At 46.3% G+C, this 12,918-nt stretch overlaps 1 protein-coding gene across 6 annotated transcripts in view; it reads right to left on the bottom strand.

Moving 5' to 3' along the window:
* LOC116719947 (microtubule-associated tumor suppressor 1 homolog) overlaps positions 1–11,843 on the bottom strand; it is a 40,110-nt gene extending 28,267 nt beyond the window's left edge. The window contains exons 1-5 of one of the 6 annotated variants that reach the window (XM_032562810.1): positions 7,312–7,597; positions 6,239–6,525; positions 2,343–3,265; positions 1,988–2,263; positions 1,226–1,352 (exon numbers count right to left, since the gene is read on the bottom strand). In XM_032562810.1, coding sequence (XP_032418701.1) covers positions 1,226–1,352; positions 1,988–2,263; positions 2,343–3,089 — 1,150 coding nt within the window. In that variant the 5' untranslated portion in view covers positions 3,090–3,265; positions 6,239–6,525; positions 7,312–7,597. Of the gene's footprint in view, positions 1–1,225; positions 1,353–1,987; positions 2,264–2,342; positions 3,266–6,238; positions 6,526–7,311; positions 7,603–11,712 lie in introns of those variants that run through there. The other 5 variants (XM_032562809.1, XM_032562813.1, XM_032562808.1 and 2 more) reach the window with 5 other exon arrangements.
* Positions 11,844–12,918: the final 1,075 nt, after the last annotated feature.

The raw sequence follows: 12,918 nt of genomic DNA, 5'->3' as shown, positions 1-12,918 counted from the left end.
AGACAAAACAACCTCCAGAGACAGACCAGCTAAAACTGAAGGAACGTTAAAGATATGCTAAGCTAAGCTAAAAAGGAAGTTATACCAAGTTGTGTTAAACTGAAGTGATGCTAGGTTACATTAAAATGGAAATTAGGCTAAACTTGCTAGCATAACATTTCTGATTGCCTTCTGTTGTGTTGTTGATTTTGCATTTTGTTGGCCCTTCTGGGCCACCATAAAATCTTTGCATGCAAGTGTTCATGTTCTTCCAGGAAGATGAGAAACACTAAAGCAGGGGTGGGCAATCCTGGTCCTCGAGGGCCGGTGTCCTGCAACTCTTAGATGTCTCCCTGATCCAACACGCTTGAATCCAACAGTTGAATCACCTCCTAAGTGCAGTCAAGTTCTCCAGAGTCCTGCTAATGACCTCATTATTTGACTCAGGTGTGTTGAAGTAGAGGTACATCTAAAAGTTGCAGGAGACCGGCCCTCGAGGCCTGGAGTTGCCCACCCCTGTGCTAAAGCGTCTTTGTTTTGCACGTCACTGCAACGTAAATCCATCTGGAAGCTGAATAAAAACAGACGGACCGGTTTCCCGGATCAGCATCGGATCCCTGCGGCCCGGCTCTGCTGTGGTGGCAGCATCATGCTGAGGGCTCGGGTCATCTTGACACAGATCAACATGTGGTGCGTTCAGAACCAGATCGTCTCGGTTTCCGTCTTCACCGGGCTGAGGAAGACGGGAGCAGTTCCGCTGGACCGCAGGACAGGCAACCAAAGGGACCAAACTCACAGAAAAGAACCAGACTGGTGGAAGTCCCGGTCCGAGGTCCGGAGGCGTCCGCTTGTCCCACCGGAACCAGGACAGATGGCTCATTGTTCTCCAGAGGGGGACGTTCAGGACAAAGACCTGCTTTCAGACGGAGACGGCCCGAAGGCACGGCAGCGTTTCCCAGCCGGACCCGAGGTTCGTTCAGCGAGTCAGAACCAGAACCGGGCTTTTACTACAGAGCCAAAGAGCTGCAGGACAGACGGAATGAGACATGGACAGATGGATGTCCTCTGAGACGAAGAGCTGCAGGAAACAGAAAGCAGCTGGAGCGGTTTCGGACCCGGTTCCAGATACAGCTGTTAGAGCGGAAAACTCTCTGCGTGTGCAGCTGGATTTACACCTCACACACACACCTCACACACACACGCAGAAACACACACACACGAGCGCGGCTGTCAGGAGGAGACTCACCCTGGTTCTGGTTCTGGTTCCTGGTTGCGGGTCTGTCCGCTTCTGCCCCGGCGCTGTCCGGTTCGGCAGGCGGCGCCGGCGCCCGGTCGGGCCGGCCGCTGCGTCCCGGCGGCCTGGAGGCGGCCCTCTGCAGGAAGAGCGGATGTTTAGCCACGGCGCTCCAGCCCAGCGGCCCGGAGCGCCGCACCGACACCAAGGCGTCGGCCATTCCCAGCCGGAGCGGAGCCGAAGACGAGGGGGAGGAGGAAAACTGGGACGGCGCAGAAACTGCAAGCAGAGGGAGGAAAGTTTCTGCCCCCCTCTATAAACACATGGAGAGTCTGGAGGCCTGGCCTCCGTCTGCTGGAGGAGCAGCCCCCGACCCGCCCCCATCGGGTCAGAACCGGGCCTGAATCCTGCAGATTACTGCAGCATACCAGCCGTCCTGTGTCGACACGCTCCCTGCAGCTGCAGCTCGCTCCGAGCGCGTGCAGCAGATCGGTTCTGCTACCGGAGCGGCTGCTGGTTCTGAGTCCAGACTGAACATCTGATCTGGACCGCCTGAACCAGAGCTGATCCAGAACCAGAACCGGTTCAGAGTCCAGCAGGAGGCGGTTCTGGTTCAGCCCGTCTGTGACCTCAAAACTTTGACCCAAATTATCACCAGAGACATTTTACTATTACTGGACCCGCTTTCTATGAACGGTTCTGAATCTGGGACTGCAGGGAGTTCTGCTGCTGTTGGGTCGGGTTGTACTTAGTTTGGACCAGAACTTCACTCACCTTGCTGGGAGTCCTCAGCTTCTCCTGAGCAGTCTGTGTCGCAGCTTCTCTGACCGGATCAGAACCCACAGAGCTGCTGGAAGCGGCTCGACTCTCCGCTGCTTTCTTCTTCTCTGGTGGTGCAGACAGCGAGGCCGCCGCCTCCTGGTGGTCGGCCCGGGTAGCCGCACCTTTCCCCCTGCTGGGCCTGTGGAGCCGGGCCACTTTAACCGGACCTGGAGTCGGTCTTCTACTGCCGACCACCTCGGCTCTCCTGCGGGGTTCTGGTTGGTTCTGCTGAGAAGATGGAAAACATCTGGGAAGTTCTGGTAAACGGGTTAGAACCTAAGCTGGGTTCAAAGGTCATCTGAAGTACCTGAGTGGGTGTTCTGGATGGAGATGGGTTCTGGGTTCCCTTTGTCTCCAGGCTGGAGGTTCTGGCAGAGCCGCTCGGCCCGGTTCGGGTCACATGGACCTCCTGAGGTGGAACGGCGCCTCCGACCGGATCGCTGGAGGTGCTAGAGGTTCTGCTGCGGTTCTGTGAGGCAGCGGGACGGTCCGGGCTGTCCGGGTCGCCCCGCGGCAGTTCCGCTGCCCTCACCGGGTCCGATCCCCCGTCCTGCAGGTCCGGTCCGGCGCCGGCTCCAGCTGGACTCACCTGGCTCAGCGTCACACACACGTCTGAGCTCACAGACACAAACAGGGCCTCGTCTTCCTCATCCTCCTCATCATCATCAGCTGGGGTCTCCGTCGTGTCCGAGTCGGCGGAGCAGCTGCCGTTGCCCCGGTAACCGTCCAGGCGGGGGCTCCAGGTGTCCTGGTGGAAGCCGGCGCTGCTGGCGTCCAGGTAGAGCGAGGCGGAGGCGTCGGTCTGGAACCGCCCTTCCTCATCCTCCTCCTCCTCTGGAGCCCACCTGGACAGCACCACCTCCTCCAGGTGGGCGGGCATCACGGCGGTCGTCATGGTAACCGCCAGCAGGTCGTACTCCAGCGGGCTCTCGGTCCGGCCGCCGCTCAGACTCCTCAGCGACTCCGGAGATGAGGAGGAGGAGGAAGAGGAGACAGGGAAGGCGTTGCCGTTATGGTCGCCTTGCCGACAAAGAGGGAGCTTCATGCTGCTCATCTCCAGATCGAGTCAGAAGTTTCTCCAGCCCAGATCTTTCAAATTCTCCGTTCAGTTCACATGTTTACCTCAAACTTCCTGCAGGTTTTCCAGAAACTTCCGGCTTTTCGCATTTGGAAAACTTTAAAGGTCACGAATCCTGGATTCCTGCAGGAAGGTCCCACATGTTCAGGAGTCTGCAGGAACAAAAACACAGCATGGTTAGGTTCCTGTGGAGAACCTGCAGCTCCAGGTGAACCTGGAGAACCAAAACGTCCTCAAGAAAACTATCAAACCTACAGAAAACTAAAAATCATCAACATGAATCAGTAAATGCAAAATAAATCTCCTGATTGGGTAAAATAAATTATAAAAAGTCTAAAAATTTCACTCCTTTAAAGTTGAAATGTCTAATCATCATATTTTTTATATTTTCATGCATAGTTCACCGCAGTGCTGCTGCAGCAATCTGACTGGGAAATGTCGCCCCCTGCAGGCCGAATGTGTCACTGCAGGATATTTAAACTATCAAACTCATCGATTCAGAATCATTTCCATCTGATACAGACTTCTCTGGTGTTTCCAGCGGGTCGAGCAGCATCTGGGTCGGTTCTGGTATTGTTTGTGGGTCAGAGACTAAAAGAACCAGAGCAGCTAAATAAAGACCTTCAGAACCAGGTCAGACCTCTTTTCTGTCCCCGGTAACGACCACCGGCCCCTCGGCGACCGCGTCACTCACTTCCAGGTAGAGGAAGATGAGGAGGAGAGAGATGAAGCTTCAGCAGCAGACCCACAGAACCTCACCGGACCGTTCTCAGAACCTTCAGTGGGTTCAGAGGTCCGATCCGGTTCTGAACAAATCTAACTCCAGAGGAAAAGGAGCTGGGAAAACAGCTTCTGAACAAAAGGTTTGAACTGAAGCTGGGTCACATGATCAAAACGGACCGGCCCGGACCGCCTCTGTGTTTCCGTGGGCTGGTTTGGACCAGAACCAGAAGCTATTGAGCTGCGTTTAATCATCATTTCTGGGTTTGAATCAACATCTCAGCCCTCAGTGCTGGGCAGCTTCTGCTATTCCACTAATAGCTTAGCTAATTTTTAGTTTAGCGCTTTTGCTAACCTTGAAACCGTCTCGCGCACTTAGCTTCCCTACATACATTTTTCTGGATAAATTCCAAGATTTAAGATTTCCTGAAACATTTTAATGTTAGTGAATATTTCTGCTAACAATCAGCTCTTTCTGGACTCCTTAGACTAAAAACCACCAGAAACCTTAAAGGGGCGGTTCATTTTATTTAAATGGTTTGGTAAATATATTAGACTAAGTTTCTCTAAGCTAGTGTGTTCTGATCTCTTCATGTTGGAGGATCTTTGTGTTGAAGGAAATAAATCTGACCAATGAGGTATTTTTTGAGTCTCCGGGCAGAAATTCCTCCACCCAGATCATCAGGACCAATGGGATCTCCAGTTGGACCAATGCGTTGTTGGGCTACAGAATATTTCATAAGTTCTTCATCCAGATTTCAGAACATTGAAACGACTTAAAATCCCTTTCCTCCTCAGCCTTCCAGGTCAGAGCTGAACTCTGGACTCGGTCCGGTTGGTCCGTCAAACCGGGTCAGGCAGAGATGGGTCCTACATTCACCCAGGCAGCCTAACTGGGCCGACCTGGCAGCTCATCCCGTCCTGTTAGAATCAGCCGCTGGCAGCGGCTCCGACCCGCTCAGGGAGAAGAAACCCTGCGCCGCTTTTACTCGCCTGTCGCATTGGTTCTGATCCGACGGACCGAGTGAAGCAGCAGAAACATGACAGAGAAGCAGCACCATGAAATGGTTGCTGAGAGGAAATCTGCCGGCTGATGGAGAAAAACGAGTTTTAGCCAGGTCTCAGACTGCAGTCCAATCACATGTTGACACTACGATTGGTTGGAATTAACAGGAAGTAGAAACAGGAAGTAGAGGTCACCTCTAAAAAGCAGGGAGCGTCCTCCCCTCCCAGCGGAAAGTTGGAATTTTACATTTATACAAAGTGTGGTGCCTCTGGTAAGGCACAGACCCACAGTTTCCTACGTCTGGACTTATTCTGTAAACGGGTTTCCATCTCTTCGGTAGCGCGCTAACTCTTTTCAGAAAACACAAAAACCAACTTGAGCGAGCATAAAAACGTTTTTGTAAAGTTTTTTCGAATTCCGACATTTGCACCAATCGTTTCTAATGCGACACTTTAAAATGCGCATAATACAAACAAGGTGATGGAAACACGACCTTTACGACCTCTGACCTCTCATTAACCCAAATCGCATATAGTTAACGTGTGACTAAGCTCCCTGTGAAAACTTAGCCACGCCTCCAGACAAATGTAGAAAGTGGGCGGAGTCAGGAATCACTTAGGGGCGTGACCAAGTGTGGAGAGGGTGTGGTCAAGATTTAAGCTGCTAGCTTAGCGTCTTTGTCGCTATATGTAGTGACTTTTCAGACCCTCTACTGACGTTTTAAGCAGAAAGTTTGCTTTTTCTGTGGACAAATAAGCTAACAACTCATTTTGTGTGCTATTGTAAACTTTTATGGCGACAGAGTGTGAAAGTACCCATCACTCTGCAGCTCTGCTCTGATGTAGACACAAACCAAACTGGACGGTTGGAACAAACAGGGAAATTTAACTGCAGTACCACCATTCAACCCAAAGAGGGCAGCACTGAGACGGTTTTAGGCAAAATATTGCAGAATTTTACAAAATTACAAGAAAATGTCACAATTTTCACAGAAACATAAAGAGAAAACTTTTAGGAACAAATTTAGACATTTATCAGCAACACAAGGTTCATTTCTAGAGTTTGATTCCTCTTTAGCTAGCAGTGCTACTCAATTCCAGTCCTCAGGCCCCCTTGCTCTGCATGTTTTAGCTGTACCCCTATCTCAGAACAGCTGATCCAAATGATTGCATTACCTGTTCTGCAGCCATCAAGTACTGCAGAAGCCTGTTAATCACTCATAGATTCAACCCAGGTATGTGGCAGCAGGGAAACACCTAAAACATGCAGGGCAGGGGGCCTGAGGACCGGAATTGAGAAGAACTGAGCTAGAGGAACATGGCCGCTTCTCCAGACCAGATGAGTCGAGCAACATGGATGAAAACACTAATCAGAAGCATTAAAACACACACACACCCACCTACACACACACACCGACCCAGACCCGATCCGACTGATTAATTCATGTAGCCGCTCGGCTCACTGCTTCGTGTTTCAGGATCTGCTGCATCACGTTCCGTCTCCGGGAAACGACGCTGCAACGCTGCTGACACAGCTGGAGCGGCTACCATGGCAACGAGGCTGATCCGTCATCCAAAGAGAGAGGAAGGATGTGTGTCGCTCATAGCAACCAGCGCCTCAAGCAGGGGCGACTGCCGATGCAGCAAAACTCTGAATGAGGTCAGAGGTCAGGCTGAAACCGAACGTCTGAAAACAAGAAAAACTGTCAGAACCACCAGAACCAGAAAGAGCCATCTGAACCTCTAGAACCAATCAGAACTGGTCCCTGAAGACCGAGAACTCGTCTGGAGGACGGGTCAGGACGGTGCTGGTGTCAGTCCAACCTGCAGCGGTTCTGTTCTTCTGGGTCACAGGTCCCAATCTATTTTTACATTTCCATCGAGAATCTGTGACATGAGCGATGAACCCACCAGAACCTCCTGGTTCTGACCCTCTCTGTGACCCGTTAAATCTCTGTGTTCTGAACGGACCGGGCCTCAGGTTCTGCTGCTGGAACATGGTAGTGGCAGCATCATGCAGTGGGGACGCTGCATGATGCTTTACGCTTTAGCTCCATGTGAACCAGAACCAGAAATTATGGCGATAAACGATAATGCTGTCATTTATAGACGATTTTTAATGATAATAATAATTTCATTTCTAAGGAACATTTTTGACTGGAAGAGTTTTTAAATATCCACAATAAATAAACAACCAAAACATTAACATGGATTATGATTCAGTTTCGACAGGCAGGACTTTCTAAAGGCGCAAACTATTTTATCCTGAACGTTTCCGACATTAAAGAGGAGAATCATCTACATTATTGATTTCATTTTAGTTTACCATCAGATTTATTGCTTAGTCAGAACCATCATCAGTCCAACCAGAACTTCCTGAACATCCAGAACTTCAACCGCAGAACAGCTGGGTCTCCAGAAACACACACACACACACACACTCTCTGTAACTGTTGCCGCAGTCGTAACTTACTCCTCTGGCTCCTTCTGAAAGCAGAAAAAACAGATCCAGTAGCAAACAATTCCTCCAGCTGGTCAGACTGGGACAGACTGGGAGGAACTGGGAGGAACTGGGACGCTGGTCCTCACACTCCGCGCTGCGCGATCAGGCGTTATGCGTGACCCATCGCTGCTGCGTTTTCCCATCCAGGCGGAGGGAGGAGGAGGGATCCTGCAGTAAACACAAATCTGCTGCTTCTGGCACAGGACTACGGCAAGAGGGGAGGGACATTCCTCTACAGCAACCGCAGGGCCGGGGGGGCAGGGGGGGTTCTGGCCCAGATCCTCCTCCAGAGCGGAGCTGCTCCGTTCTGTTCAGCATCAGAAGCAGAAACCTAAACATGTAATCTGATGCAGCGCGGGCCGAGCCAGGCAGCCAATCAGAGGCCGGCTCAGATTACTGTCAGGCAGCCAATCAGAGGCCGGCTCAGATTACTGAGGAACTTTAAAGCTGCGGCTGGCCTCCCCGGTAACATAATGACTGCTCACGTGCGACCTCCTGAACGACACGACCCTCACGTCATCCGCCTGGAATCGCTTCACAGGAAAACATCCAAACATGGGAAAGTCGGATAAAAACTGATGAGTTCACGTTTCAGACGCTGGGCCAACTCCGGGCCGCCAGAGCAGAAACGGGTCACCGCCGTCAACAAACCGCTAGCTCCCATAAAACACAGAAGTTTAATATCAGAAACTGAACGTGTTCATGTATGGCTGAAATAGATCATATTATCAATTAGTTACTCATCAAATTTGTGTTAAAGGGGGCGCTGTGGTGGTGCAGGGGCAAAGGTCCAACCAGGTGTTTTGCACAGCTGAATGGTTGCCATGGAGATTAAAGGATTTCTCAAACATGCATGAAAGAATCAAAGAAACACTCCAGGTTTGTTCTTGATGAGAGAATAATTTTATAACGAAAAGATTAAAACAGCTGATTTCACACCGTAGTGCCCCTTTAAAGACATAGCTTTGAATTTTAAAAACTTCTTAGACTTCTAACCTCTAAGAAGTTGGAGGAAGCTGAAGACCTCTAACCTGTCAGATTTAAAAGTCTGAAAAACTACAACAAAGTTTGGTTCTGATGTGACAAAATGTAAAAACAAGTTCGAAAAGTTTAGCAGGAAGCTGTAAAACCTGCTGAGTGAGGTAAACAGCATCAACTCTTCTGTGCACGAAAGCAGACAGCAAGTTAGTCTTAATATACGAGTTTCATGCTCTCTTGTTTTCTGCAGTGGGAGACGGGTTGATGGTGCAACGTCTGAACAAAATAATCTGATTAAAATCTCCTTTTAATTTGATTTGATTCATCATCCTGGTAAATTAAATGTTAGACTTGAGGAACCAGAGCAGCACATCGGGGGGCAGAGGACGTGTTTCTACATGCTAAAGCTGCCGGTTGACTAACTGCAGGAAAACTCCTGAAACATTTATCCAAGAAGTTTGTGTCTGAAACATTTGGAGCAACAAACGTTTCCCTGAGTGAGAGAAAGTCTGGAAACTCTGACTAAATGAGATTCTCTAATCACCTCCAGCTGTATGTGTGGGAATGTTTTCTGTCATGATAACGAGTCTACCTTAAGAGTTCTGGGACTCCATGCTTTACCCTGAGGGTCAAAGGTCACATGTCCGCTGCACAAACTCTCCAATAAAACTAAGGAAATGGTGCCCCAGTTTTCTGCTCCCCTGATGCCTTCACTGAGTCCTGGAAACAACAGAGCAGCTGAAAACAACCGGCAACCAGTTGGAGGAGAGGAAGGTGTGTGGGTGAGAGTCCATGCCAGCATCCATCTGCTACTTCAACCAAAATAACTAAACTGAGAGTTAAATCTCTCAATTATTCCCTTCCAGCCAGACATCTTAAGATATTTTAAAGCGGTCCGGATCATGAGCTCGCTGGGAGTTTTTCTTTGAATTTTCTTTGATTTTCACTAATTTTTATTAATTTTTTATTAATTATTAATTAAGTTTTTACAACACCTGATCATTTTCAGATAAATGTTTTCTGTTATACTTCTCAACTCTAATCTATAAATTATCAACTATACAACTTTTAACTATCAAAAAGAAGCACAATTTATATTGTTTTACTGTCTTCTTTGGATGAGTTACTGAAATTAATTTTGTTATGCAAATCTCGTTATAGCGAGTTTTATATCTTATTTATTTCCTAGCTCTGGCAGATCACCGGACATGCTAGCACCATGGCTACATATTAGACATTTTACCATAATAATGGCTACCTGGTAAAAACGGCTACAATAAATAAAAGTATTGTTGCAGATAATTTACAACACACCACCATTTTAAAACTATATTGTCTCCAATTGCCATTTAGCTGCTAAATGCTGCATGTGGCTAACAGCTAACTGCAATTTTCACATTATAGAGATTATGTCCATTAGCCTGTTAGCAAAACTTTATTGGACCTTTTATCATAACTTCTCTCTGGTAACAACAGTTACATTAAATAAAAGTAATGTTGCAGATTATTTAACATCATCCACTTTATTAAAACTATTTTCTTCTCGACCAACTGCCTTTTAGCTGCTAAATGCTACGTGTGGCTAACAGCTAGGTGCTAGCTAAGTCATTTGCATTTTTCCGGTTTGTAGCACAAAGGCTCCATGTTATAACTCTTAATAATATAAGATTTTTACAGTGAAACATAGCAATGATTAAAGTGGGAGTGAAAAGGGTCACAAAAAGAACTAAGCTACCAAAAGCTAACAGCTAGCAGAGCTAAAGGCTCCGTTTTAGCTTTGGTAGTTTTTTCTCATGGATTACGCTGGTGTTCAGTTAAACTTCAAACAAATCCATGGCTCAACGTTTTTGAGAAATAAGTTCAGAGTAGAAAGTTTGTCAAGCAGCAGAACAGGTTTACGTGACTGAACCTGCGGTCAAACTGTGGTTGTGGTTAAAGAGGTTAAACTGTCACTGAGGCTTAAAGCCGCAGGAGAAAATCCCATCAGAGCAGCTAGTGTTGTTTTAGTGTGTGTTTATGGATAATAGAAGAAATGAAAAGCAGTTACTGATTAAATCCCAGCAACAAGTCTGAGCAGAGCTCAGCTTTCAGCTCCACGCTGACATCCAGACACAAAAATGCCAATTATGACGAGCCGGAGAGCACAATCACAACTTCACCAAGGAGTGGCTGCATCAGACGAGGCTGTTCTGCTTTAACGGGACAATCTGCAAGAACAGGAAACGTCCGCAGGCTTTAATCTGTGGTAAAAACTAAAATGAAATAAGATCAGCCAAACCCAGAGGAGATTTATAAAGCTAAACCCAGCAGCAGCAGACTTTATGGACAAAACTGAGTGGGATTGTTTAATCCAAAACTAGTTTCTTTCATATTTAAATAATTATGTTCTCTTTTTAAGGAGAAAACATTTTCAAATCAAACATCTAAAACAAAACTTGACACATATTTGTCCATCTTTTTCTGTGGGATCAGATGATAGCATAAGTCAGGGTTGAATTATATGTTATCAAGCTAAAATATGGATCAATGCATTGCATTTTATTAGTAAGAAATAAACTGTAAAACAAAGTCAGGACTTAAAAATATTAATGAGGATAAAGATATGTATTATTATACAAGACTTATTTAAGGAAGAATGCAGATGGCGACTTAAAAAAATACAACTGAATATAGAAGCAAAAATATGTCAATATTTCAAAGAATAAAAAGTAAATGTTGAAAGAAACTTCCCAGATTAAACCATCTGCCAGCAAAGAGCTGAGAGAAGCATAAGGAGCCTGGTCTATGTTTACAGCTGAGTCTCAGAAAAATCTAATTAAATGGCTGCAACACTAAAAACTCATTCATAACAACACAGCCTCCAGCAGCGGACAAATCCATTACAGTTTCTCTTTTTCTCTTCAGGCTGAAATGACTGAGGAGCCAATCAGGGGCAGCTAGAGGTTCTGAAAGTGTTTCCTGAGAGCCACAGAGTCTTACTTAATCCAGGCCAGGCCTGCGGGATGATGCAGAGGACAACCTGTTATGTAACACCCAGAATGCAGCAGCAGCACAAATGTCCATCACACACAGGGACAGGGTGCTGCAGACACAGTGGACAGAGAGAGGACACCTGGCCTGTAGCTGCAGGTAACCGGGCATGCACTGACACAGCGCAGTGCGTCTCATTCATTAAAGAAACCGCATCATATTAAAAAGATGCTAATCAAAAACTTCTCAGGTTCACAAAAATACATTAAAAATATTTACCCTGCTATAAAACTGCAGCAGCTGCTTCCTCAGTGGAAAATCTGCTGTTTCTTAGCAGCTTCGTGATGTTTAACCTCAGTAAAAATAAATCATTTCCCATCTTGTTTCTAATAAACAGTAAAATCCCGCAGTCAGTACACCTACCGTCTGCTGCAGCAGGAGCCACGCAACCTGCAGCCTCCACCTGGACTCCACAGGAACCAGACTCTTCACGTTTCCTCCAGTAATCCTCCGACCCAGCCGAACCGCGCTCCCAGGTGGGCCCAGCTGGTTCCGGTGGATGACGGCGATCACCGGAGGAGTCCTCGGGTCTCATCGGCTGGCAGCCAATCAGTGAAGTGGACCGGTCACCCACTCACATGGCTCACGCACTATATATATTGGCGGAGGAATACCTGATGAAAAAATACTTATCTTTTTAACTTCGTCTGTATGATATAAAACGGACAGTTAAACTGTCATTTTTATATGATTTTTTTTTTTTTTTTTTTTTTTGCTTTAATGTGTTTTATTAATCGTGCTGCTCGTGTGTTGGGTTAATTTTATAACGGATTAGATTCAGTAATCAGAAATACACAAATAAAATTAACTTTACTGCGTCTGACCAGCTTTACCAGTAGTTATAATAGTGACTACTGCCACCTAGAGGCCGAAGAAAGACTAACTGCTGGATGTCCTGAAAAGCGTTCCGTTACATTTCTTCACATTTTTCAGGTCCTATCACAGCTTCACACTGACATGTTGAGTCACTTTAAAGTTTTGCCGCATTTTTTAATTGTTTAGTATGATTATTCATTTTTATTCCGTTTTTTTTTTTGTCAGAAGGCATGAAGATAAGAGAAATTCCTGCTTTTGATATGGTTTTAATTGTGTTTGATAATATCCATCCACTCCCGCTATTCAGACTTAAACACAATTTAGAAATTATAATACTGATATTATAATATATAACACTGACAATGTGTAGTTTAATAATATGATAATTATGTATCATATGCCAGCTTATATATAATATGTGATATAATGAAAATCACTTATATTAATGTAATCAGTATGTTTTTATACGTTTCAAAGGAAGAAAAGTTAAAACAACAGAACCGGGAAGCATTAGAACCAAAATACAGATCAAAATTGGTCAATTCTGATCTGTATTTTAAATGAACCGATTCATTGTTGTAACATTTAATGAATTTATCTGTCATTATTATTTAATGTTTGTTGCATTGTTATGTCGTAGCACAAGCTTCAGCGTTTAATAATGCATCAGAGCGCAGGTGAACGAGTGTAAAGCTACCAGCATAAGCTAAAGGGATACAGGGAAGATTTTCATAATAAAGACTGTAATACGCA

Source organism: Xiphophorus hellerii, chromosome 5, assembly GCF_003331165.1.
Source record: "Xiphophorus hellerii strain 12219 chromosome 5, Xiphophorus_hellerii-4.1, whole genome shotgun sequence".
Taxonomy (NCBI): domain Eukaryota; kingdom Metazoa; phylum Chordata; class Actinopteri; order Cyprinodontiformes; family Poeciliidae; genus Xiphophorus; species Xiphophorus hellerii.
Note: the sequence above shows the minus strand (reverse complement) of the source record. Positions and strands in the feature narration are given on the sequence as shown.